At 57.2% G+C, this 22,461-nt stretch overlaps 4 protein-coding genes across 6 annotated transcripts in view; 2 read left to right on the forward strand and 2 right to left on the reverse strand.

Annotated features, from left to right (window-relative positions):
* TJAP1 (tight junction associated protein 1) overlaps nt 1–3,644 on the forward strand; it is a 34,190-nt gene extending 30,546 nt beyond the window's left edge. For all 3 annotated transcript variants that reach the window (XM_084283577.1, XM_084283579.1, XM_084283578.1), the window contains one exon: nt 1,395–3,644. In XM_084283577.1, coding sequence (XP_084139703.1) covers nt 1,395–2,714 — 1,320 coding nt within the window. In that variant the 3' untranslated portion in view covers nt 2,715–3,644. The remainder of the gene's footprint in view (nt 1–1,394) is intronic.
* Nucleotides 3,645–5,313: 1,669 nt separating this feature from the next.
* LRRC73 (leucine rich repeat containing 73) lies at nt 5,314–10,197 on the reverse strand (the record flags this gene model as incomplete). Its single annotated transcript, XM_084284046.1, has 6 exons — nt 5,314–5,384; nt 6,738–6,921; nt 7,534–7,634; nt 8,245–8,367; nt 9,361–9,521; nt 9,926–10,197. 6 exons carry the CDS (start codon nt 10,195–10,197, stop codon nt 5,314–5,316), a joined length of 912 nt encoding a protein of 303 aa, XP_084140172.1.
* Nucleotides 10,198–15,191: 4,994 nt separating this feature from the next.
* YIPF3 (Yip1 domain family member 3) lies at nt 15,192–19,556 on the reverse strand. Its single transcript, XM_084285136.1, has 9 exons — nt 19,426–19,556; nt 19,147–19,347; nt 18,966–19,072; nt 18,372–18,417; nt 17,886–17,978; nt 17,414–17,545; nt 17,049–17,162; nt 16,636–16,759; nt 15,192–15,677 (listed from the first exon to the last, which is right to left on the reverse strand). Exons 1-9 carry the CDS (start codon nt 19,522–19,524, stop codon nt 15,556–15,558), a joined length of 1,038 nt encoding a protein of 345 aa, XP_084141262.1. The 5' UTR covers nt 19,525–19,556; the 3' UTR covers nt 15,192–15,555.
* Nucleotides 19,557–19,616: 60 nt separating this feature from the next.
* Nucleotides 19,617–22,367, forward strand: POLR1C (RNA polymerase I and III subunit C). The gene is made up of 9 exons (XM_084285230.1): nt 19,617–19,773; nt 19,860–19,931; nt 20,039–20,146; nt 20,526–20,658; nt 20,778–20,897; nt 21,106–21,258; nt 21,432–21,581; nt 21,766–21,882; nt 22,074–22,367. Exons 1-9 carry the CDS (start codon nt 19,705–19,707, stop codon nt 22,190–22,192), a joined length of 1,041 nt encoding a protein of 346 aa, XP_084141356.1. The 5' UTR covers nt 19,617–19,704; the 3' UTR covers nt 22,193–22,367.
* Nucleotides 22,368–22,461: the final 94 nt, after the last annotated feature.

Raw genomic sequence — 22,461 nt, forward strand, 5'->3', positions numbered from 1 at the left:
CTTTCTCTGCGGGGCTGTTGGCCTCTCACCCTTCAGCCCTGGGCAGAGGTGTGGGGTGCTCCTGCTCCCGCTCCCACTGGGAGGGCAGCGCAGAGCCTCTGCCAGCTCCTCTTTCACCCCGGCTCCATTTCACAGGAGCTGTTATAAAAAGCACAATAACCTTGAATTCGATAGCCTGCCGGGTGCCTGCTGCAAGCTGGCGGGAGGACAGACCTCTCTCTTACCCTGCTCCGTCCTCTTGCCTTTCTCACCTGTCCACGTGCGAGGGCCACGCTGGCAGATCAGTGGTTTGCTGAGGAGCAGTTTGGGGGGCAGCGTTCAGGGTGTCTTTTCAGCCTCCTGAACGGGAAAAGTCGGTACCAGGACGTGCTCCCCCTTGTGGGGTCTGCTCAGCTCGTCCTGCCTTCAGGGTGAGCGAAGGTAGCAGCATCACTTCTCCGGCTGGGAACATGAAATCTGCTTTGGGCCCTCGCCCCAGCTCTCTCTTTGCCCGTGCCCTTAGTCCCCAGCCCTTGGTAAGCTCCTCTCAGCGACGCCGTGTGCTCATCTTTAGTAACTTAGCAGGTGACCGATGCGTCCCCCTCCCCCTTTGTGTCTCAAATTAGCGCTCCTGAGGTCCGTGTGTATCAGTTACTGCTGGGGTAACCTTGACCCCTCTCCCAGCTGTCTCCCCTCCCCAGGGCTCAGCATTCTGCCCCCCCAGAGGGCCGTGTCCCACGCTGGAGGGGGGTCTGCCCCTCAGCCAGCTGTTCTCACGCACCCTGCCCCGTGCCTCCAGCCTGGGACAGGGTTTCCTTCTGGCTGTGACACGGGACAGACCCCGTTGTGCCACGGAGCGGCTGGTGGAGCTCTGCTGTCCGCCCTCTGCATCTCCGAAACGGGGAGAGGGAGGAAGTGGGATCAGCAGGGACGAGGGAAGGCATCGATCCCGATCACGGGCGGGCTGCCAGGGCGGCCAGGCTGTAATTACCGCGTGTGGGGAGCGCTGCGGGTCCTGCACTGGGGGCTGTTCAGTCACTGGTGCAACCACCAGCGGATTTTCCACTGATCAATAGGCCTCCCCCTAGCATGGGCTGGCTGGGCCCTGCCTCTGCGCTCACAGGCGTGGGGGACGGAGTCCCGCCTGCCACCTTTTCCTGGCCTTTTTCTGAGCTGGGTCTGAGAGCCACGGCCTGGAAATGTGGTTGGTGTGACAGCCAGAGAGCCTTGTTCATCCCTCATATGGGGCAGGTTCTCCGTGGAAAGAGATTTCTTCCTCAGGGCAAGTTGGGTGAACGTTAGGGTTGAGATAAGGAGTAAAAGTACCCGTGAAGATGGGTTGGAAAAGGCAGGTTAACTGGGGCGTCATGGTTTCTGGGGCAGCACCCTTCTGACGTCCTTTTCCTTCTCCCCAGCTTCCCTACGAGCTGCAGGACATGGTCAATAAGCATTTGCACAGCACCCAGGAGTCTTCAGGCCCTGGGCAAGAGGCAACCCATACCTTGGCCCCGTCTGACGTTGTGCCCACCTCGGTCATCGCCAGAGTCCTGGAGAAGCCGGAATCCCTGGTGCTGAATTCGGCCAAGTCCAGCAGCGGCAGCTGCCCCATGGCTGAGGACGTGTTTGTGCACGTGGACATGAGCGGAGCCCCTCCTGAGGCCTGCCAGAGCGCGGGCCAGCCGGGGAAGGAGGGAGGGGACGCGGGCAAGCAGCAGAACGGCGGCTGCAAGCCGCAAGGCAGCGTGGAGAGCGTCCCCGAGGACGCGCCGGCCTTTGAGAAGCTCAGTCCGTACCCTACCCCGTCGCCCCCCCACCCCATCTACCCCGGGCGCAAGGTGATCGAGTTCTCCGAGGACAAGGTAAGGATCCCGAAGAACAGCCCCCTGCCCAACTGCACGTACGCCACGCGCCAGGCCATCTCGCTCAGCCTGGTGCAGAGCGAGGACGAGAGCTGCGACCGGCACCGGACGCTGCCCGGCAGCCCCGCATCCGAAGGGCGCCGCTCGGCCTCCAGCTGCTCCTGCCAGCAGTCCCCCAAAGCAGCCGGGGCTCCCGGCTCGTCCCACAGCAGCCCCTTCAGCAGCCCGCCCCAAATCCCCAGCGCCTTCGCCAGCTCGGCCAGCTCGGAGGAGGACCTGCTGGCCAACTGGCAGCGCGTGTTCGTGGACAAGGCGCCCCCCAGCTCGGAGCGGGCGCTGCTGAACCGCACGGCTTTCGGCCGCGACACCGCCCCGGAGCTGCAGAAGAGGTTCAGCCGCTCCATGCAGGAGCTGGGCAGGGCGGCCTCGGCCTACTCGGACGGCGAGGAGTCGGCGCAGAGCTGCAGCTGGACCGTCAGCCGGGACTCCAGCGTGGACACGGACAGCACCGAGTCCAGAGCCCGCCGGAGCCATTTCTCCTCGGACTACGGCACGGATTTCTCCCAGGACGAAGCCCAGAAGCTGCTGCAGGGAGGCGGCGGAGGCCCCGCGGAGCCTGGAAGCCCCCCGCCGGAGAAGCACAAGGACTACGTGGACCTCGGCTTGCCCGAGAGCCCGGCTGACGAGAGAGAAATGTTGCTGCCGGGAAGCAAGGAGAGCAGCCAAGGAGGAGCTCAGGAGGAGAGCGGCGAAGGCAGCAGGGCCAGGCCTCCCTTTGGACGGCCGCACCGCAGCCCCAAGAGGATGGGGGTCCACCACTTGCACCGCAAGGACAGCCTGACGCAAGCCCAGGAGCAGGGCAACCTGCTCAGCTGAGGCAGGAGCAGCAGCAGCCGCGTGCTGCGGGACGCCTCCACCTCCCCACTTTCTTCCCAGGGAGAAAAAACCTCTCGCTACCCTCTCACGCTCTGAAATTTTATATTTATTCTCCTCTTCGGCTACCCTCGGGCCCGCAGCACACCCGCTGCCCCGGCGCGCTCGCGGCTGTCCCCGCAGCCTCACACTGGTGCCTGTACCGGACTCAGTTCTGGGTACCCCTCGTCCCGGCGTGCCTCTGCCTCCCCGCGCTCTCACCCTCCCTTTTCCCTTCCCACTCAGGTACCTGAGGCCCCGGCTGCTCTCTTTCAACTCGTGCCAACGGGGCAGAGCGCCCGGCGGTGGCGTCTGAGCCCCTGGGAGCCCCCGGGGGCCCCGGCTGCCTCCGTGCGTCCCCTCCCCGGGCAGAGGAGGTTTGGTTTTGGGGCTTTGTTTGTGCGTCTCCTCCCTCACACCTCTTCTGTTGTTTTGTTGGAAGGCTGCTGCCTCTTCTCCTCTTGGGTGGGCTGCTTTCTTCTCGCCCGCCCTCGGGTTTTTGGGGTGGGTTGTTTTTTTTTTTCCCTTCCCCACCCTGCAGAACCAGCCGCAGCGCTTGGCAGCCAGGCTGCTCCCTGCGCCGAGGGCGGCCCCGAGCCCCGATTCCCTTCTCACCAGCCCGCAGAAAGCCCTCCAGCCTCGGCAACGAGATGGTGAAGGATGCTGCTGGGATTTTCAGGGCCTGTGGGGATGCGAGGGCAGCGCTCTGGGGAGCTGCTCCCTGGCTCAGCAGCAGCCCTTTGCCAGGGGCTTTGTGCCCCCTTCTTTTGGGGGGGCTCCGGGCTGGCTCTGGTGCCTCTCCGGGGCTTCCCCTTCTGGGTAGGGCCTCCAGGCGTGTTTTTTTTTTTTCTAGCCTAGCGTGATCTCGTGACTTTTCTTCGCTGTCTCGTGTGCTCAGTGTCTTATCGGGGAGGGGGGAGGGATGGGGAGAGGTCTGTAGGTGTAGGTTTGTTTTTTGTTGTTTTTTTTTTTTTTGAGGGCTCTCATGGCCTGGTGTCCCGTTTTAATTTTGTCCCGTGCCCTTGTCTTGTCTCGTGTCTCTCACCTGGCCCAGGGGGTGAGGCAGAGGGCTAGCCTGGCTCCTGCTGGCTGATCCTTGGCCTGCTGGCTGTTGGTTTTTTTTTTTCCTTTTTTTAGTTGGATTTGCATTGTCTTCCTGCCCTGCTCCGTCAGTGCTCCTTGCCGTGCCGGAGGAGAGCATCCCTCTGCCGGGGAGGGAGCCAACAGCCAGAGATGCAGCCCAAAGCTGCCTGGGGGCCCTGCTCCCCTCCCCAAATCCCTGTTTTTTCAGAGGGCTGCTTGCAGCTGGGGCCTCAGCCCCAACCCTGATGCTCCAGGGCCTGTGAAAAGGAGCTGCAGGCCCCTGCGCCGTCACCCTGCGTCCCACCTCAGGCAGCTGCGGAGCCGGGGCTCGGCCTTTCACTGCAGTATTTCACTCGATTCCTGTGCAAACAGGCTGGTGCTGAGAGCAGGAGCCTCCCTTCAGCTCGCAGGGCGTTATCTCCTGCCCTGAAGCCGGGAGGAGCGGAGCCCTCCCAGGCTGGCGCGGTGCCTGCCCCCTGCGCCCCCCTTGGCTCCGGGGCCTCGAGCTGACCCCGCTCCCCTCCAGACTGTTAATCTGTAACTAACGTGTTTTTGTTTTTGTTTTCTGAAATTTTCAAACTGATGTATATTTTAAGAGCAGAAATAAACTATTTTAAAAGTAAGGGGGGGTGGCTGCCGTGTTTTCTCACCTGAGACCGCTCTTGAGCGTGTTGGTGGAGGAGCAGAGCCTCTTGTGGAGTGTGTGCGCCACCTGCAAGCGTGCCAGGCACTGAACTGGCTGATCACCCACTCCGTGCCTGCCTTGTGATGCCCTCAGCAGGCTCAGAGGTACCCAGAAAGCAGCTGAGCCCTCTCCCAGCTGAGCTAAGTTACTGCTGCCCTCCAGCCCCTTGTTTCTGGTGCTTCAGGAGCCGAGCTGGACTGTGGTGGGCACGCAGAGACAGCCCGGAGGGGAGCCAGGGGATGCCAGGGTGGTGCTGCCCCCTGCTGCCTTCAAGCAGGGCCGGGGCACTGCTGTAGCAGAGGCAAAACGGGAGGAAATTCCCCTTTTTGCCACCATTTCTGGTTCAGCACGAAGGCTGCGGGAGGCTCAGGTGGCTGCGAGTGCTGCCGCGGCTGTGCCCTTCATAAAACTCTGGTTGTGACAGCAGGACAGGCGATAGAAAGACCATCTCTTATACACATCTGAATAAATACAGCCTGCACCCTGCGGGGTGCAGCCAAGGTGTAGGGGGGGAGAGAGAGAGAGAGAGGCAGGGCAGCGTGAGCTACGCATGCAGCGACTGGACAATCACAAGCGGCCGACGGGGCGCGTGGCGACACAGAGAGGCGTGTGGAGATTCACTTGGACCGGGCTCCGGCGCTCCGGGAGCCAGCGATGGGAGGTGAAATGTGTGAGGAGAGCCTCGGGGCAGCTCAGCGGAGGCACGGGGGCTTGGTGGGTGCGTGCTCCCCGCCCCCGCTGTGCGTGGTGCCAGCGCCGGCGCTCTCCTGGGCAGGAGCAGGCAGGGCAGCCCAGCTACATCTCCGTTTCTGCTAGGAGGCTGTCGCCGAGTCCCGACGTCATCAGGACCATCTGGGAGCTGGGAGCTGTGGCGAGAGAGGGAGAAAACCATGAGGCTTTTGGGCTGTGGGAGAGCCTGGAGCCAGAGGTGAGGCTGAGGAATCCCCGACGCGTTAAGCGCAGTGGTAGCGGTGCCGCTGACCCAGCTGTGCCTTCAGGCAGCCCCACGCCTCTGAACCTGCAGGCCCCGAGCACCTTCCCAGCTCCGCAGCCAGCAGCCGGCTGGGATGAGCTGCACGCAGCCCAAACCCACGCGGGCAAGCAGCCGTTTCGTGGCAGCAGAGGCCTGGAAACCCTGATCGTGTGCCCTGTGAACGGAGGGTTTGTGCAGCCCTCCCTCCTCCGCCTGGCGTCAGGAAGATCAGGGCAGTCCTCGGGCTCGGGGATGGCACAGAGTGCTGGCCAGGAACTCGGTGACTCCCCCTGCCAAGGGAACTGGCTGCAGGGAGGATGGGCACGCATACCAAAAGCCAGCAGGGTGCTGGTTTTCCATCCAGAAGATTTTCTAAACCGCAGAAAAAGCATTTTTCCTGGATGCAAAGGGGGGAGATAGATAGTGCCCCTGTGCTTCAGATCCAGACCTCGCATATTCAAAACTGCAGAGGGGGATCTCTCTTTTGGGGATCGGTTTCGGGAAACTGGATCCCAAACGCAGCCAAAGCTGCCAGCAAAGGAGGTTTATGGCTCTAACAAATGAAGAACCAGATGTTGTGAGGCACTGGGAGTGCTTGGGCTTGTCTGCTAGCCTGATATTAGAATTGGGAGGGAGGGAAGGACAATTAGAGGTGTAAGGTGAAAAAAAAAATTAAAAAAAAACAAACCACCAAGCCGGCAGGATCATGATGTAGGCATGGCAATGCACAATATTATACACACAACAGGCAATTGCTCTTCCCATCATGTACCTTTTTTCTGTTACAAGCCCCTGCACAGGCAGGCTGTGGCACCTGGCTCACCCCTCACAAGTTTAGGCCACAGAGATAGGAAAAGCTGCTCCTGTGCCTGTTGCAGGGAGGTTCTGGAAGCGGTGAGGAATGACACGAGTTTTGGCTAGGATGTCTGGCAAAGGCCCCTGAGATCTTGAATGCTCCTGCCCTTGGTTTTAAGGCTTTGCACAAAGATTTAATTCCTGCAGCATCAGGAGAAACGCCTCTGAGGTACCGCTTCTGCTCTTTGCTGCATTGTCCTTGGAGGTTCCCTTTCCAGGCAGGGCTCAGCCCAACGCTGCTTAACGTCAAGGTCGTGGCTGGGGGCTGTCTGGGTTGCAGCTCACAGGGATAAGGGACCAACCCCACCACGAGATCCGTGGCACTAGAAACACCCCAAACATCCCTATGGCTGTCTGCCAGCCCCACCAGGCCAGGCCCCAGAGCTCTTACTGTTCTGGCAGATCCAGGGGTTCTTCTCCCTGGCCGTGACTTCGCGAGCCTCCGTTTCCTCCTCTTCCTCGCCCTCCGAGAGCAGGTCAGAGATCTGCTGCTGCAGCTCCGGACTGATGTTGTTCTCCGCCAGGATGAGTGTCCGTAGGGCTGTGGGGTAATTCTCCACCATGTCCAGCAAGGTCTGGGCAGAGAGCGAGATAAAAGCAGGCTGACGAGCAGCACAAACAGCAGCTAGGTTCAACAGGAAGAGTTTCAGCACCCTGTCTCCCCACAAGCTCCAGCCCTCCTCTTTTTGTCTCTGCCATCCTTCAGCTTTGACCTCCCTCTGCCAGACGTTTTGAGGACTTCTCGTCTTGCTGTAGGGAGAACTGAGCCTGGATTTCCTGGTTCTGCCCGAAAAGGAGGCTGCTCTACACCTGCTGCTCCCACATACCCAGGCAAGGCCCCTCCTACTGCTGGGAGCTGCACATGGACCTCTGATTCTCCATCACAAATCCAACCCCTTACTTCTCCCAAAACACCCAAACTACAGACAGAGCTCTGTGACTTTCTCTGCTGCCTTGAGGGAGGCCCAGGAGCTCTAGGTCAGAGCTGTGCCTTCCAAGTTCCTCCTGTGGCTGAGTGCTGCGAGCTTGGGGAAAGCAGCAGCACCTCTGGGTGCAGGGAGGGAAGGGGACGTGTGTGGAGTCTGGAAAGGGCAGGGAGGCAGGTAGAGGTCCTGGTGCCCCCACAGGTGGCCAGGACCTATTTCAGTGGGGCTTCAGTGATGCTGCAGAGTAACAGGTTTCCTTACCTGGGCCGACTGGTTGGTAAGTCCTGTTCCCTCCAAATCCAGCACTTCAAGGGTTCGACTGGAGGCCACAGCGACAGCGAGCATCCCTGCTACCTGGTCACCTGGAGGAGAAGCAAACCAGGGCTGTCGGCAGTGCCTGCCTTCGCTCACGCACCACCCCTGCCCTCGTGGGGCTGGGGCTGTCACGGAAACACCCCGGGGCCCTCACCGCCCTGGAGGGGGGCTCCATTTCCAGCAGGGAAGCGAGGTGGGAAGCGCCCAGCCGCCTTGCTGGGTAGGGAGGCCCGGCCCGGTCTCCTCCTCACCACCTTGCAGCAGAGCTGGAGAGAGTTGGTTTCTATGGCAACCCATGCCAGCCTCTCCTCCTCCTCCTCCCTGCTCCGGGAGAAGGGAAGGGGGGAGCAGGGGGATGCTCGGCTTCTGCCAAGCTGACGTCAGGCCACGGGGCAGAAGCAGGGGGTCAAACGTGATGGCAAACGCAGGCAGGGCACGCGGCCACGCCACCCAGAGCAGCGAGGCTGGCTTCCCGAGTGCCAAGGGTGCTTGGCGGGGTGGATTCACTGCTGGGAACCAGGCAGGACCAGTGCAAGGTCCCCATCCTGCTGGGGAAGCTCTGCTGCCCACGCAGAGCTCGGCCCCTGGCCACCCAGCAAAGCAAACTGCAGAAGCCCGGGAAGGCAGGAGTCAGGCCCCTGCGGTCCCCCAGCTTACCCAGGGGGTTGTAGTCCAGGTTCAACACTCGGAGCTGGGAGCTGTGAGCCACCGCAATGGCCAGGCGGCCCCAGCCTTTGCTTGTGACGCCTGGGTTGGCGCTCAGTGTTAGCTCTTTGAGGCCTGGAGAAGAGAGAGAAGCCAAACCAGAGCCTGAGGATCACCAAAGCAGCCGGAGGGGAACTAGTTCAGCTAACCAGAGCAGCTCTGAGTCGTGTCCCCTGTACTCCAACAGGCTAAAGGGTTTGGTTTTTGCTCCCATACACATCATTTTTTATATCACTGCCTTCCTGTGTCCCTTTATCTGCCCATGCTGTGACTGCCCCATTTCTCTGCTCTCACAACCTGTGCTCTGCTTACCCTAAATAGTAAGCACAACCGAGACAAGGGCTGTGCGAGGCGACTGACTAGAAGGAGGTGGCATGAGGTGACAGGTCAGAGAGAGGATCACAGGGACGGTGGGCTCTGAAGCCTGCACCTACGAGGGGTGACCAGCTGAGATAACAGCATCGGTGACACTGTGAGCACAGACACAAGGTGCTCGGGAGAGGAGTTGGAAAGCACTATGAGCCTCAGGGAAAGGGGTGCTGTTCCCTCAGGACCTGCCAGCTCCTGTGTTCATTGACCCACCAGCATCAGATCGCTAAAGATCATCCCCTGTAACGATGTGAGCTTGGCACTAAGGCTATCACCAGCCATCTACACGCTCACCGAGTGCACCTGCAAGTGGGGACAAATCTCAGGCGCTGACAGTGAACTAAGTGCTGGGGTACGGGGTACGCCATATATTTATCTGTGGTCACTATCAACACATAAACAGAAGATAATAAATGCAAAGCCCAAGCTCTCCCCTCCTCCAGTTTCACATGCTGCTGTCATAAAGCAGAAGCAACCTGTTGGTCTCTGAGCAACAAACTGCCAGCAGGACAGATCAATAGCAGAAAGCCCACGCCTGCCCAAGGGAACCGGTCCTGTATCACTTGGCTTTTCTGCTGTACTGAAGTCGGGAAAATAAATGCCCAAACTACAGAGCCTGCTGCTCCCAGGGCTGAGGATTTACGGCTCCACGGAAAAGCTCTGCTGGTTCCTGTGCAGCCCACGGCTCCTGGTGCTTACCTGACTTAGCCCCATCGGGTGGCAGGAGCCCACAGATCAGGTTGATGCCTTCGTCCCCCAGCATGCAGTCCCCTAAATCCAGAGCCACCAGCGAGGGATGGATGGAGAGCGCCGGGTTGAGGAGGGCCAAGCCTGCATCCGTCAGGGGACTGCCATGGAGGCTGCGTGGGTCAAAGGGAAAATTACCACGGAGCCTTCTAGGGGCAAGCTGACCCGGTGGGGAGCGAGAAGTGGGTGAAGTGAGGAGGAGGAGGGGGACAAATCCTAGTGTCAGGCAGGGAAAAAGCCTCAGGAGGGCTCTGCAGAGGGGGCCAGCCGGCAGCTATGGAGCCCGGCAGGGACGAGGGGGTGAGGAGGGCACCGACGAGGCTCAGGTGGGTGCAGGGGGACCCAGATTTTTCGGGGATGGGGCTGAAACCGTGCCAAGCAGGCGGGAAAGCCCGGTGAAGGGCGAGGGGTGAAGGCAATGTCAAGGGCATTTCTCCCCTGACGAGACGTGAACTCCGGGGAGCTACTGGGCACCCCGAGCAGCATCACCGGGCCGGGGCCCCCCGCGGCTACTCACAAGAGAGACTGGACGGAGCGGTTGGTCTTGAGGGCCTCGGCCAGCTGCTTGACGCGGTTGATGTTGGAGACGATGCCCAGGTTGAGGTTGAGCTGGGCGAGGGAGCGCGACTCGGCCGCCCCCCGGCAGACGTGCCCGAAGTCCCGCTCCGACAGCTGGCAGCCCCGCAGCGACAGCAGCCGCACCGAGTTCTCCCGCAGGCTCTCGCAGATGTCCCGGATCTCCGCTCCCGACAGCGTCTCGCCGGAGATCTGGATGGAGCCCGGCAGCATCTTCCCCAGCCTCGGGGAGCCGCCGGGGCTTGCGGCGAGCTCCGGCGACACCGCGGCCCCGGGGGCGGCCCCGGGGGCGGCCCCGGGGGGCTCAGCCTCACCGGCGGCCGCCGCCGAGAGCCGAGGGGGGAGCCATCGGCGGGGCTGCTGAAGGCGTTGAGCCGGCCGGGGAGCGCCGCCAAGCCGGCAGCGGCCAGAGGGGGCCGGGCGGCCCCGCTGCTCCCGCCCCGCTCCGCCCGCACCTGCGGGGCCGCTCCGCCTCCTCCCGCCTCCCGCCCGCCCGCCCCGGCCCGGCCCCGCCGCCATTTTGCGCCCCGCCGCCACTCGAGGCCCCTGAGGGGTGTGGGGTTAAGGGTGCGCGGCCCCGCGGGGGGGGGGTTGGGGTCTGGGTGGGGTTTTGCTCTCTCCAAATTAAGCCGATGTCTTGAGGAGAGCAAAAGCTGGAGCAGAGTGGGTGGCCCAGGGGTTGAAACCTGTGGAGAGGATGAAATCTGTGCTTCCACAGCTGGCCAGATCGCTATAGTGGGCTGCGGTGTGGTGCTGAGGTGGGTTAATTTTGCGTATTTTCCCCTCAGAAGGGCTCTGGAGCGCAGCAGGAGAAGCAGAGGGAATCAGGCCATTTATCGCACCTCTGCTGGTGTTTTGGGAAAAAAAAAAAAAAAAAACACCAAATGTGTGCCTGCCAGAGCGAGGGGGCTGTGGAGATAGATGGATGTTTCCTCAGGCACTGGGGACATGGCTCTGGCAGAGACAGGCTGGTGGTAAAGGAGAGACCCTGCCCCTCGTCACCAGCCCTGCTGCGTGCCAGGAGGCGGCTGGTACAAGGTATTGGGGCTGGGGAAGTGCCACAGGTTTGCCCCCCTCAGCAGCACGCAGCCTCAGCCCTCAGCCTGGTGAGAGATGCGAGGGGCACACCTGACCTTCTTGCGATTTGGTGGCGCAGATCGGAGGGATTTGCTCCCTCTTTCCCCTCTTCTTGCAGTGCTGTGCTTGGAGAGAGAGATGAAGCAGGGCCCTTGTCGTTTCAACTCCGCTGAGCCGAAAAAGGAAGCCAGTGATGTGGAAATTAGGTTAAACCACATAAGTAGGCAGCTTTCTGCATGTAACTAATCTGTTAAGGAGAAAGCCTGGCTGCTCCGTACAGCAATGCTCAAGTGAATTCCGATGCAGTGGGTAACTGAGGGGCAAACCCGGGCTCCTCTGCTTTGTTTGCAGGCCAGGAGGAGGTGGAAAGCGAGGAGAAACATGGAGTATGCAGGGGGACATGAAGCAGTTTTCTTTCTTCTGAAATGAAGGAGCAGGTCACCTGAGCCACAGGGTTGTATGTTATGTCCTGGATGAGGCCAAGGGAGAGAGCAGATAAGCTAGAATTGGATATCAACTTTAAGACTTTGGCTGCAGTGTCTAATTTACCAAATAGGTGTCACCCTACTCTTTGAGTAACCCATTGCTGCCCTTCAGGGCTATCTACATATGTCTCCTTGTTTTCCTGTTGTATAGGGGTGCATGGACTCACTCCGGCATCTGCAAGCTGCATCGAGAGCAGACCGCAGGCCTGGCAAGACATCTGCGCTGGGATATGCACAGCAGCTGTATGCAGCCATCAGCAGGGTCCTGGTGCAGGTGAAAAGGAGCTCCGGGTCTCTGAGGTCATTAAATGGTGCAGGTGAGAACGGGATCCTGTGTGTTTCAGGGCTGTGAGTGGCAGAGAGTGAACGTCAGGGTGCTGAGCAGGGGTATGACCGAGTAAACAGCAGCTGCTGATCAGCACAGGTCACGTGGAAGGCTGCACTCAGTCTCACCTCATGCTCACCTCCGGGCAGTAATTAACCCATGCTTCGTTCAGCAAGGCTATTATTAGAGAAGCACTTGGAGGAGAGCCCCTGGGACGCGTCCCACTTCAGTCGACAGCAGCAGCCTCAAAGCACTGCTTAGGGCATCAGGCTGCTTCTGGAGTCCTAGCGCTGGCATCTTCGCTGCCTGTTGTCAGGTGCTGGAGCACATTGAGGAGACAAACGTCCTACCTTGATTTATGCTCAAATACACTGGGAAAAGTGGCACAGGAGCTAGTGGTTGTGGTTCAAAGCCTTGGTTCACTAAGCCTCATCAAAGGCTGTGCAGAGGCAGATTTGGCAGTGGTGTTTTGTGAAGAACTAGGTATTGCTTCCTTGTTCGTGTGCAGTTACCCAGCAGGTATGAGGAAGGTGGTTTATTGTTCTCCTCCTGGGGTGTAAGGAAAGAGCTGACTCCCCAGGTGGATGCCATTAATTCCTCACACGCAAATGGAGAAAAACAGTGGGTGACGAGCAGCTAGAGAGAGACTAGATGTAGGGAGGAAGACAAATGGGAGAACAAACAGCCTACTTGTAACCCAAAACACCACTAGGGTGACAGGAAGTGCAACAAGGAAAGACTGTAAAAATGATGGTCAGTCTCCCAGGCACTGCAGAGGAGAGAAGGAGACCACAGCATGCTTTAATGTGTGTATATATATATATATTTCTTCTTTCTAATCTGGCAGCCTTGAATGTTTATTTCAGCTCTAATAAAAAAAAAAAAAAAAAAGGGCTTACACAGCTCTTGCAGCATTACCCTTCCTCAAAAGCTGTGTGTGCACAGTGGAATTATGTCAGATTTGCCGCAAGGGAGGAGGGAGAAGATGATTTTTGCTTTGTTGCAGGAGCCGTAGAAGAAAACAAAGGCATTAAAGGTAGAGAGAGTGTGGTGTTGTCGTGGTTTAACCCGGCTGGCAGCTAAACACCACGCAGCCGTTCGCTCACCCTCCCCCCTCCCTCTCTGGGACGGGGGAGAGAAATGGAAAGTGAAGCCCGTGAGTTGAGATAAAGACAGTTTAATAAGACAGGAAAATAATAATAATAATAATAATAATACAATGATGATAATAGTACTACTAATAATAATATGTACAAACAAGTGATGCACAATGCAATTGCTCACCACCTGCTGACCGATGCCCAGCCTAACCCCGAGCAGTCCGGCCCCCTCCCCCGGCTAGCCACCCCTATATATTGTTTAGCATGACGTCAGATGGTATGGAATACCTCTTTGGCTAGTTCGGGTCACCTGTCCTGGGTCTGTCCCCTCCCAGCTCTTACTGCACCCCCAGCCTGCCTGTTGGCAGGACAGAGCAAAAGTCTGAGGTGTCCTTGGCTTGGTGTAAGCACTGCTCTGCAACAATTAAAACATCGGGGTGTTATCAGCACTCTTCTCATCCTAAGCCAAAACACAGCATTCCACCAGCTACTAGGAAGAAAATTAATTCTGTTCTAACTGAAACCAGGACATCTATGATGGAGATGTGAGGTTTGTGCTGGTAGCTAGAGGCCTTGAATAAGCACTGAGATGCCCTCCCACAAAGCCTTGACTGAGGCAGTGTGTGCAGCACGCTCTGTGGAACTGCAGCACACATGCGTTTTCCTGCAAAAGCGTCTCCCTCTGTCAGCAAGAGGGGAGGCTGAATCTCTCAGCGCAGCGCTGAACTTGTGGCAGCACAGAGTATTTCAAGCTCCAGCTGCTGCTGCACAGACAATAAATTGGGGCTGGGGGAATGGGATAGAGCAAGCCCCACAGAATCTGATGAGGGTGTTTTGTCACCGCCCTGGTCACCTGTCCCCAGCTGACAGGACACGCAAGCTGCACAGGGGCAGCCTGAGGACTTTCCTCACTGCTGTCTCCTGTGCTTTGAGTCACAACGCAGGGCCCAGCTTCATCCCTCCGACCCAGTGACGTGGCTGGGTGTGGGAGGGGGGCACAGGGCTTCTCTGACGGTGCGTGTAGATCAGCAGTGATAGAGTTAGGGTGATTTTTCTTTATCTGGACTTATCCTGCTCGCAATCATCTGCCTCCTTTCCTTCCCCTCTGCCTGGACTTGGAGAGTTTCTTCCAAGAGAAGCAGCCAGGGCAAGAGGCACAAGTCAGGAAATTAGAAGCCAACCTCCCATGGAGCTATAAAGAGGGAAAAAGCAGGCTCATGCAGCATTACAAACTGACGCTTCCATTTTGTTAAGTCTGATAGTAATGGGATTTCCAGGGGCTGACAGTGCTTCAATAGCTCCAAAAACCACGGGGGATATTGGCCCAAATGATTTGATTCCCCAAACAACTTGCTTGGAGTTGTGTTCTTCAGCCAAAACAAATGTGGAGGCGTGGAAGATAGTGAGAGAACACGTCTGCTATGGACGTGCTGGGAGATCAGCTCTGTGCTCCTGGGGGGGGAACAAATCATAAATTCGGGAATAAGCAACGCTGCAGAAGGGAGGTTTATGACTCAAAATGCTCAAGTCCTATCCAGTGACGTTTTTGTTCTAACTGAAGCAGGCGACCAGCCTGTCCACTGTAGCTGGTGCCGTCTTCGTGTCATTCATTGCACTGTGGCTCTAGTCTGAATGCCCCCACAGCCGTGTCCTCTCCCAGCAGCAAAAGGAAGGGGCCAAAGAGAGCAGCTCTGCCACGCTGCCTGCCTTGTGGGCTGTTCTTAATCTTTCCTGCTGGAGCTTTCCTGCATCAGGCTGCTGGACAAAACTGTGCCCGCTGCTCCCCTTGCTTAACGGGAACACTGCTGTGGGAGAAGAGTTTGACAGAGCAATGAGAGCAAGCTGCATGAGGGTGAACGACCCTCCTCAACAGAAATATCCACAGGTGCAGGGAGAGATTTCTAACATACACAAGGGACAGTGAGGTGAGACAGCAGCTTGGACCAAGTGAAAAGAGAGGGATCGATCTGGAACACGACAAGGAAGAGAATATGGTAAAAAAAAAACAAAAAACAAAAAACATACTACTGCTGAAAATGTGCAGTGACACCGAAATTCGTGTGCCTTTTGTCCAAGACAGGACTTGAAACATTTGAAGTAGGACAGCACAAAAGTGCAGGGATCCTGCTTTGAGCCTAGCACGGGGTGGATCAAGATGGAGAGACCCCGCACCACTCTCCCTTTACATAGGTAGGCTCAAACGTAAGACATCGTTCAGCACCAACATCAATTTAATTCTTCTCTCTTCGGGACAGGAACAGAGCAGACAGCCCTGGGGTTACATGAGCGAGTGGAAAGAGGGGTAAGGGACAAACCGAGCTGGGGAATCCCAGCTAAACATGCAGGCGACAGAGCCACTCTACTCAAGACAGCCCCGAGCTGGGTGGCAGAAGAGGGTAATCCTCCCGAGTCACTGAGGTGCTGTCCACTCAGCTGCTCACAACTGCAACCCGATGGACAGGCCCGGGAAAGCAAAACCAAGTCCTAACTCCTGCTGTTCTGTCCTTTTCCTAAGAGGCAGCAGGTTCCTCTGGCCCTATGCAGCCCCAGAAGTAGTGAAGGAAGCGAGTCCAAGAGTGTGAAACTACAGGGTCAACGCGACGGCTTTGGCTGTTGTGTTCAGGACAGCGTTAGGAACAGCTGGAATGTCTCTGGCGACTCTCTGGAAGGGCGGCATGTTGGGTCCCTCCAACGTGTCCAGGATGCCTGCGGGGAAGAGCAGAAAGGGGAGAAGGGCAGGAGTTAGCTCAGAGGCAGGTGAACCTGAAGGTAGACGCTGCGAGAGGCGTAAAGCCTCCCTCCACCTCATTCCAGCACGCGCCCTGCTCTTAGACCAACCGTTTGCTTTTCTGTTGAAATACCCTTGCGGGCTTACAGCAGGAGCTGCAGCTGGGGGTGTAATACGGAATTTGTATCGCTGCAATGCCAACACGAGCCGTGGTTGGCAGGAAGCACACACATACTGCTGCAAGTGCTCTCCAGCTCTGTCAATTACCCTCTCCAGCCTGAAAATCGGTCCTGGAGATCCTTGAAGAAAATTGCTTCGGCTATATTCTACCCTGTTTTGCGTGCTAAGAAGTTGCAGATCAGGGCTCAGAACCTTAGCCGTGAGAGCAGATCCAGGAAAGAACAGTGTTTATCTCTAAAAAGGACTTGAAATGCTACGCTGTAACCCTAAATTATGCAGATTTGAATTTTTAAAGGGACTAATAGGAGAAATACTACAAGAAAGAGAGGACTTGAATCTGTACAGCCTGGTAAATAGCACCGACTGTGGAAAATGCAGGTTCTGCTGGCTGTGTTGTACAACACAAGCTCTAACAGCGTTATGCAAAGAAGGAATATTTTTGTGACACATTTCCTGATCGGGATAAAGCAGCCTGATTTCACCAGCGCGCAGGAAGGGACCAGACATCTGCACAAGAGCAGTCGTTGCAGCAACTCTTCACTTGTGGGTAAAGACAAAGCTTTGTGCCTCACAACTAATGTCTTTAGTACTAGATTCAGCGTGCAAAGACTTCCCCATGTCAACCCCCTGCCCTGCTTTGGCAGCTTCTGCTAACAAAGCTGGTGCTGCTCGGTTTTGGGTGTGAAACTGGCCCAGCTGCCCTCAGGTCAGGTCCACGCTGCCCACAGGGGCTCCCTTCGTCTCTCCCTTGCTTACCTTCTACCACCTTGTGGTAAGCAAAGTGCAGATAGAGGAGGAAAAGCATATGCAGAGCAGCGAGGGTCCCACACAGGATGAGCCGCTGGGTGTGCCCCACGGTGCGCGACACCAGCACAGCAACCTAGGGGAGAGGTGGAGATCAGAAGGTTGGACACCAGGCAGCTGCTACCTCAGCCTCTGGTGCTGCGGTCAGGAGCACACAGGAGGATGGGCCAAGTAGCAAGAGCCAGTGGAAACGGCGCTCAGAGCCTTTTTCCCAGTCTGCACCAGCAAATTCAGAGTAATCTGACTTTGTTTGGGTAAATTCATCTTGCCCTATCTCACCAGGAGTGCAGGAGGCTCAGGCAGGAGACACTTCCCTCCCTTTTTTGTCCCCAGAAGAGGAGGGCTTCAGGCTGCCTGTCACTCACCATTCGTAGTGTAGAGAGTCCACCGACGACCAACCAGAAGATGTAGAAGAGGGAATGGAAGTGGATGTTATAGGTGACAAACAGAGTGATGCAGTGGCCAAAGAGACCATAGCCCTGACAAAACAAGAACAGCCACATTCTAAACATCACTCTCACACAAAGGCCCGCTGAGCACGAGCAGCCTATTCCTGCAACGTTTCACCAAAGCAAAGCTTTGCAAGCCACTCCTTCAAGAGTCAACCATTTCCAGGTTGTCCCAGTGCAACGCTGACTTACAAAGACTTTTCCAGAGCAGCTCACAGGCCACCCTCCCACTGGCACACCGTGCAGACACCCCCATCTTGGGGCAGCCCCCCCATACATACCAACAGCGACAGCATCTGCACCATCGTGATCTGGGCGTTGCACAGATATGCCAGGAAATAGATGAAGGAGGAGACTCCCAACCAGTAGCCAAAGCAGGTACCGATAGCCGTGCCCATCAGCGTGCCTTCCCTCTGCGGAGACAGCGTCAGGATGAAGAAAACTTAGAGAAGTGACCTGCCAGCACCCAAATTCCACCTTGAAGTACCCAGAGCCTTTCATAAGCATTATCAAATAGCTGGCTAGCAGCATGCAGGACACCACGCGACCTACACCTCAGCTCTCCCAGCAGATGAGCATCAAGACTTTCTGATGCATTGCTCCTCCCCTCCCCAAGCCAACAGGCTCTTCCTCAGATCTACACTTTTCAGCAAGGTGCTATTCTGTTATAGGAGGCTTCCTTTCCCTTTTTGCTGTCATTTTGTCATTCCCAAGCCCGGTCAAACCCCAGCTTATCACTGAGACTCGCCGTACAATGATGGTGTCCGAGGTCTTCATCCCGTGCAGAAGGATGGCCACCAGGGTGAAAACCAGCATGAGGGGTCCGTAAAGCTCACCTGCAATCTTCTACAGGGCAAGAGAGAGGAAGGAAGGTTTGGTCAGTGCTCCCGGCTACCAGGCTTCCCACCCCAGGTGACATGACGATGATCTTAGATAGTTTGTCACCTGAGAAGTAACAGCAGTGCCTCTGCTGACTGGAGCCAGACAGAACAGGCTGTGTGAGGAGTCGTCAAAGTGGTGTTAAACAGAATGCAGAAAGGGGATAATTAAAATCTAGAGGTCTAGAACTGTACCAGAATGGGGTTTGGAACAACTGTAGGAAAGGATTTACCATCTTTTACATTTTCAGGGAGGTGAACACCTAGCAAACTCAAATCCTTAATAACGTGGAAGTTTTACAGGGTGTTTGTGGGACATTCACTCAGAGCATGGAGTCTCATTCAGCAAAAGAGAACTCACCTGTGGGAAATTAATCATCTTCACGGGAATCATGGACTCCAGCAGTCTGTGTTGCAGCAAAGCAAGGAGTGACATCGAAAGCAGGAATGAGAAGAGAGTGAGTAAGATGCTTCAGAAGTACCAGACCCCACACATGCATCACCAGCGCTTTCTGCCGTGGCTTATAGGCCCTGTGGGAGTGAGTCCTAGGGGGTCACATAAGGTAACTAAAGAAAACCCTACTGTCAGCGGGTTAGCTTTGCTGGGGAGGATTCAAAGGTGATATTTAGGGATCCACTCAGGGATGAGTGATCACTGGGAGAACAGCAGCGTTTCTTCAGCCAGCCTCAAAAACTTGGCCTTTTTGGACAGCACTACGCATCCCAACAGAAGCCATGTGAGCCCAGCGAATAGAAAAGCCTGAAGATGTCCTAAAGCCCTTTTCACTTTGTTAAATTCTTCTCTGCTGAGAAGCTCAGCTGGGTGCTAAGGGCTGCTGCTGTTCCTGGGTGGCCTGAGGACGAGGAGCGGGCTCCTCACGCTGTGTTTCTGTGTCGGGGCCATGCCTTGAAGCCCGCAGCCCACCCCACACGCCCAAGGGCAGGGGCTGCCCACCTGGCGCGCACTTGGACGGGCTCCACGTCGAAGTACGGCCGCAGGATGTCGATGTTGGCGTAGAGGCTGAAGGCTTTCGACGCTTGCCTCTTGCCCACCTGCCACACCTGCGGGGAGAAGGCAGCGGGCAGCAGCGGTGATGCCAAGGGTGCGCGGGGGGCCATGGCGGGTCTTGCCTCACCTGGTCAGCGACCTGCCGGCCGAGCTGCCCCCGCAGCCCCTTGACGCCCAGGAACTCGCCGTCCTCCTCGTCGGCTCCCCCCGCCTCGCCGTCGTCGTCCTCCTCCTCCTTCATGCGCTGGTGCATCTCCCCCATGTCCTCGAAGCTGGAGCCCGACGTGTCGTCCATGTTCTCCATGTCGATCACGGCGGAGCCGCCGCCCTGAGGCCGAGCCGGGGCCACACGGCGTCAGCCCCGCGCCTCTCCCTCCTCTCCCCTCCTCATCCTCCCGGTACCCACCTGCATGTTGTCCTCGAAGCCTCCCCACTCGGCGGCACCGCTCCTGACGGTGCCCGAGGGCCCGGTTCCCGGCCCGCTCCCCGTTCCCGGGGCCGCCATCGCTGCCGCTGTGAGGCGCTGGGGGGGGCGGCGCCGCTCTGACGCGGGCTCTCGCGGGATGGCGGCGGCGCCATCTTGTGTGCGGCGGCGGGCGGGGAGGGGAGGAGAAAGAGAAGGGAAAAGGAAAGGAAAAGGAAGGGGAAGGGACGCCACACGCCTCTTCTGCCCGGCCCCGGGGAGATGGCGACCAGGCGGAGCACCGACGAGATGAGGGAGCGGGTGGTGCTGGGCGAGTTCGGCGTCCGCAACGTGAGGGGCGCGGGGCAGGGCAGGGTGAGGGGTCTCGGGGTCGTGAGGGGGGTCCCGCCGTGCTGACGGGCTGTGCCTCCCCTCAGGTGCACAGCACCGACTTCCCCGGCAACTACCCCGGCTACGACGACGCCTGGGACCAGCAGCGCTTCGAGGAGGTGGGCAGGGGGCGGCGGGGTGCCGGCCCTGGGGTGTTTGTGGGGTCCCCGCTTGGGGCACGCTGTGGTGATGCTCTGCCTGTCCCCGTCCCCATTCCCTTCCCCAGGAGTTCCGTGTGGACGTGGTGGGCGAGGAGGACGGCGTGCTGGAGTTCGACATGGTGGGCATCGACGCTGCCATCGCCAACGCCTTCCGCCGCATCCTGCTCGCCGAGGTAGGGCTGGGGGTGCTCTCACATTGGGGCAGCCCTTGGAGCCTTGGAAAATGAGGGAAATTTCTCTTCATGCCTGTGCCAAGGAGAGACGGGAGCTTAGGAGCCTGAGCATTACCGCTCGTTGCTCTTGAGGATGCTGTGGGTAGAGTCTGGGGGTTGCTCTGCCCTCCATCTCTCACACTCATCCCATTTTTAAAAAAAGAAGGGGGAAAGGGTTTATTGGATAGCTTCATTTGGCAAGAATACCAGTGAAAACAGTCTGCAGAGCAATTATTTAAGGAAGAGAAGGGATGCTGAAAATAAGACCGCGCTATCTGGATGTTCTGTTGGTGACTGCTTTGACTCTTCTCCTATTAAGTCAACCTCTTGTCTCCCTGAGGTACCAACGATGGCTGTCGAGAAAGTCTTTGTGTACAACAACACATCCATTGTGCAGGACGAGATTCTGGCTCATCGCTTGGGCCTTATCCCAATCCGAGCTGACCCTCGACTCTTTGAATACAGAAATCAAGGTGAGAGTCTTGGATCAAATAGACGTACTGAAGTGTGAACTCAAAGGCAGAAATTGGGGTCACATAAACTGAGCAGAAGTGTGATTCCGCAAAAACTCACGATGTTCTCTCCTTCCCAGGAGATGAAGAAGGGACAGAAATTGATACACTGCAGTTCCAGCTGAAAATAAAATGCAGCCGAAATCCTCAGGCAGCCAAAGAATCATCTGACCCTAATGAGCTGTATTTCAATCACAAAGGTAAATTATCTCGCTGTCCTAAAATTAGGAGTTGTTTTTTCCTTTTTTGTTCTGTTCTTGGGAGATGGGATTTGGTTGTTCTCTCAGGCCTGTGAACAGAGACAGCTGATTCAGTCGTTCTGCTAAACTCACTTTTGACACCACCTGTCCTGTCCAGTCCTGTTTTCTGAGGCAGCAGCTGGCTGATGCTTGCAGCTTCTCTTCACAGTGTACAGTAAGCACATGACGTGGGTGCCCTTGGGGAATCAGACAGACCTCTTCCCAGACGCTGACTTCCGACCTGTTCACGACGACATCCTCATTGCACTGTTGCGACCTGGCCAGGAAATAGACGTGCTCATGCACTGTGTCAAGGGTATAGGTGAGTGGGCCTGGGGCAGGGGGGAGAGGAGTGTGTGTGCTCTGACTTGGGCGCAGCTTTGTGAAGGGGAACTGTGGGGAATGGGCTTTCCCCCAGAGTTTGAGGCCCTGGCATCATTGCATTCTTGTTCCCTGAGGCCTGCCCTCATCCTTAACTCTTAACCGTTTGTGCAGGTAAAGATCACGCCAAGTTTTCTCCTGTGGCCACGGCGAGCTATCGACTGCTTCCTGACATTACTCTCCTGCAGCCTATTGAGGATGAGGCAGCTGAGACGTTGCAGAAGTGCTTTTCCCCTGGAGTCATTGAGATCGAGAACATCAAGGGTACTTCCTTCCCTGCTCTAAAGTGCCTTGTTCCTTACAAGTCTTAGCAGAGACTGATTTGTATTTGTGGCTTTGCTGCCTCTGTTGATGGGAGAGTGCTTGTTTGAGGGGCAGGTACCTTTCATGACTCCAAGGCATCCATCTGCTGCAGGTGCCCATCCCGTTTCGTCCTTTTCCCTTTCAGGAAAAAAGGTGGCGAGAGTCGCCAATGCACGGTTGGACACGTTCGGCAGGGAGGTTTTCCGACACGAGGGTCTGAAGAACCTTGTGCGCCTGGCAAGAGTGCGGAATCATTACATCTGTGAGTGTGAGGTCATTATTTTCACAGCAGAGCCCTCCTCTGGCTTGTGCGAATTTTAGGGGCAGCTTTGGGCCTGACCATGTTGGTGTTTCTTGCTGGCACGTGTAACCTCTTCCCTTCTGGCTGCAAAGAAGGAAGAATGGGGGACAGAAATGCTGCGCAGCGGGGTGCTGACTCGTGTCTCTCTGCAGTTTCAGTGGAGTCCACGGGTATCTTGCCTCCAGACGTGCTGGTGAGCGAAGCCATCAAGATCCTGATGGGCAAGTGTCAGCGCTTCCTGAACGAGCTGGACGCCGTGCCGATGGAGTGACGGCGGGGCAGCGGAGAAGCTTCTGGCACCCGCCTGCAGGAGTCGGTTCCTCTTCCATGGGAAAGAGGTTTGAGTTGGGTTTAAGAGTCCTCAGACCATCTCTTTAAACTTTTATACTGTTTGTAATGAGCCTCAGTGAGGAGACGGACTAAAATAAAAGCTTTCTTTTACAGCTGTCTGCTTCTGTGCTGTTAACACATGCGCGGAGGAGGAGGTGGCAGCAGGCCTGAAGCTGAGTTCTAGCATTTATTTCAGGTCGCAAGCAGGGC

The sequence above is a fragment of the Netta rufina genome (genome assembly GCF_964035555.1).
Source record: "Netta rufina genome assembly, chromosome: 3".
In the NCBI taxonomy this organism is placed as follows: Eukaryota; Metazoa; Chordata; class Aves; order Anseriformes; family Anatidae; genus Netta; species Netta rufina.

Excerpts from the sequence above, each read along its gene's own strand:
- YIPF3 (XM_084285136.1), bottom strand. The coding sequence starts at position 19,524 with ATGGCGGCCCCGGGAACGGGGAGCGGGCCGGGAACCGGGCCCTCGGGC. Across the intron at positions 18,418-18,965 it reads CCCGTCCAAGTGCGCGCCAG|ACTGCTGGAGTCCATGATTC; the intron begins GTGGGCAGCCCC and ends GCTGCAACACAG. Across the intron at positions 16,760-17,048 it reads GACTCTCTACACTACGAATG|GTTGCTGTGCTGGTGTCGCG; the intron begins GTGAGTGACAGG and ends CCTCTCCCCTAG.
- POLR1C (XM_084285230.1), top strand. The coding sequence starts at position 19,705 with ATGGCGACCAGGCGGAGCACCGACGAGATGAGGGAGCGGGTGGTGCTG. Across the intron at positions 20,147-20,525 it reads GCCGCATCCTGCTCGCCGAG|GTACCAACGATGGCTGTCGA; the intron begins GTAGGGCTGGGG and ends TGTCTCCCTGAG. Across the intron at positions 21,582-21,765 it reads TGAGATCGAGAACATCAAGG|GAAAAAAGGTGGCGAGAGTC; the intron begins GTACTTCCTTCC and ends TTTCCCTTTCAG.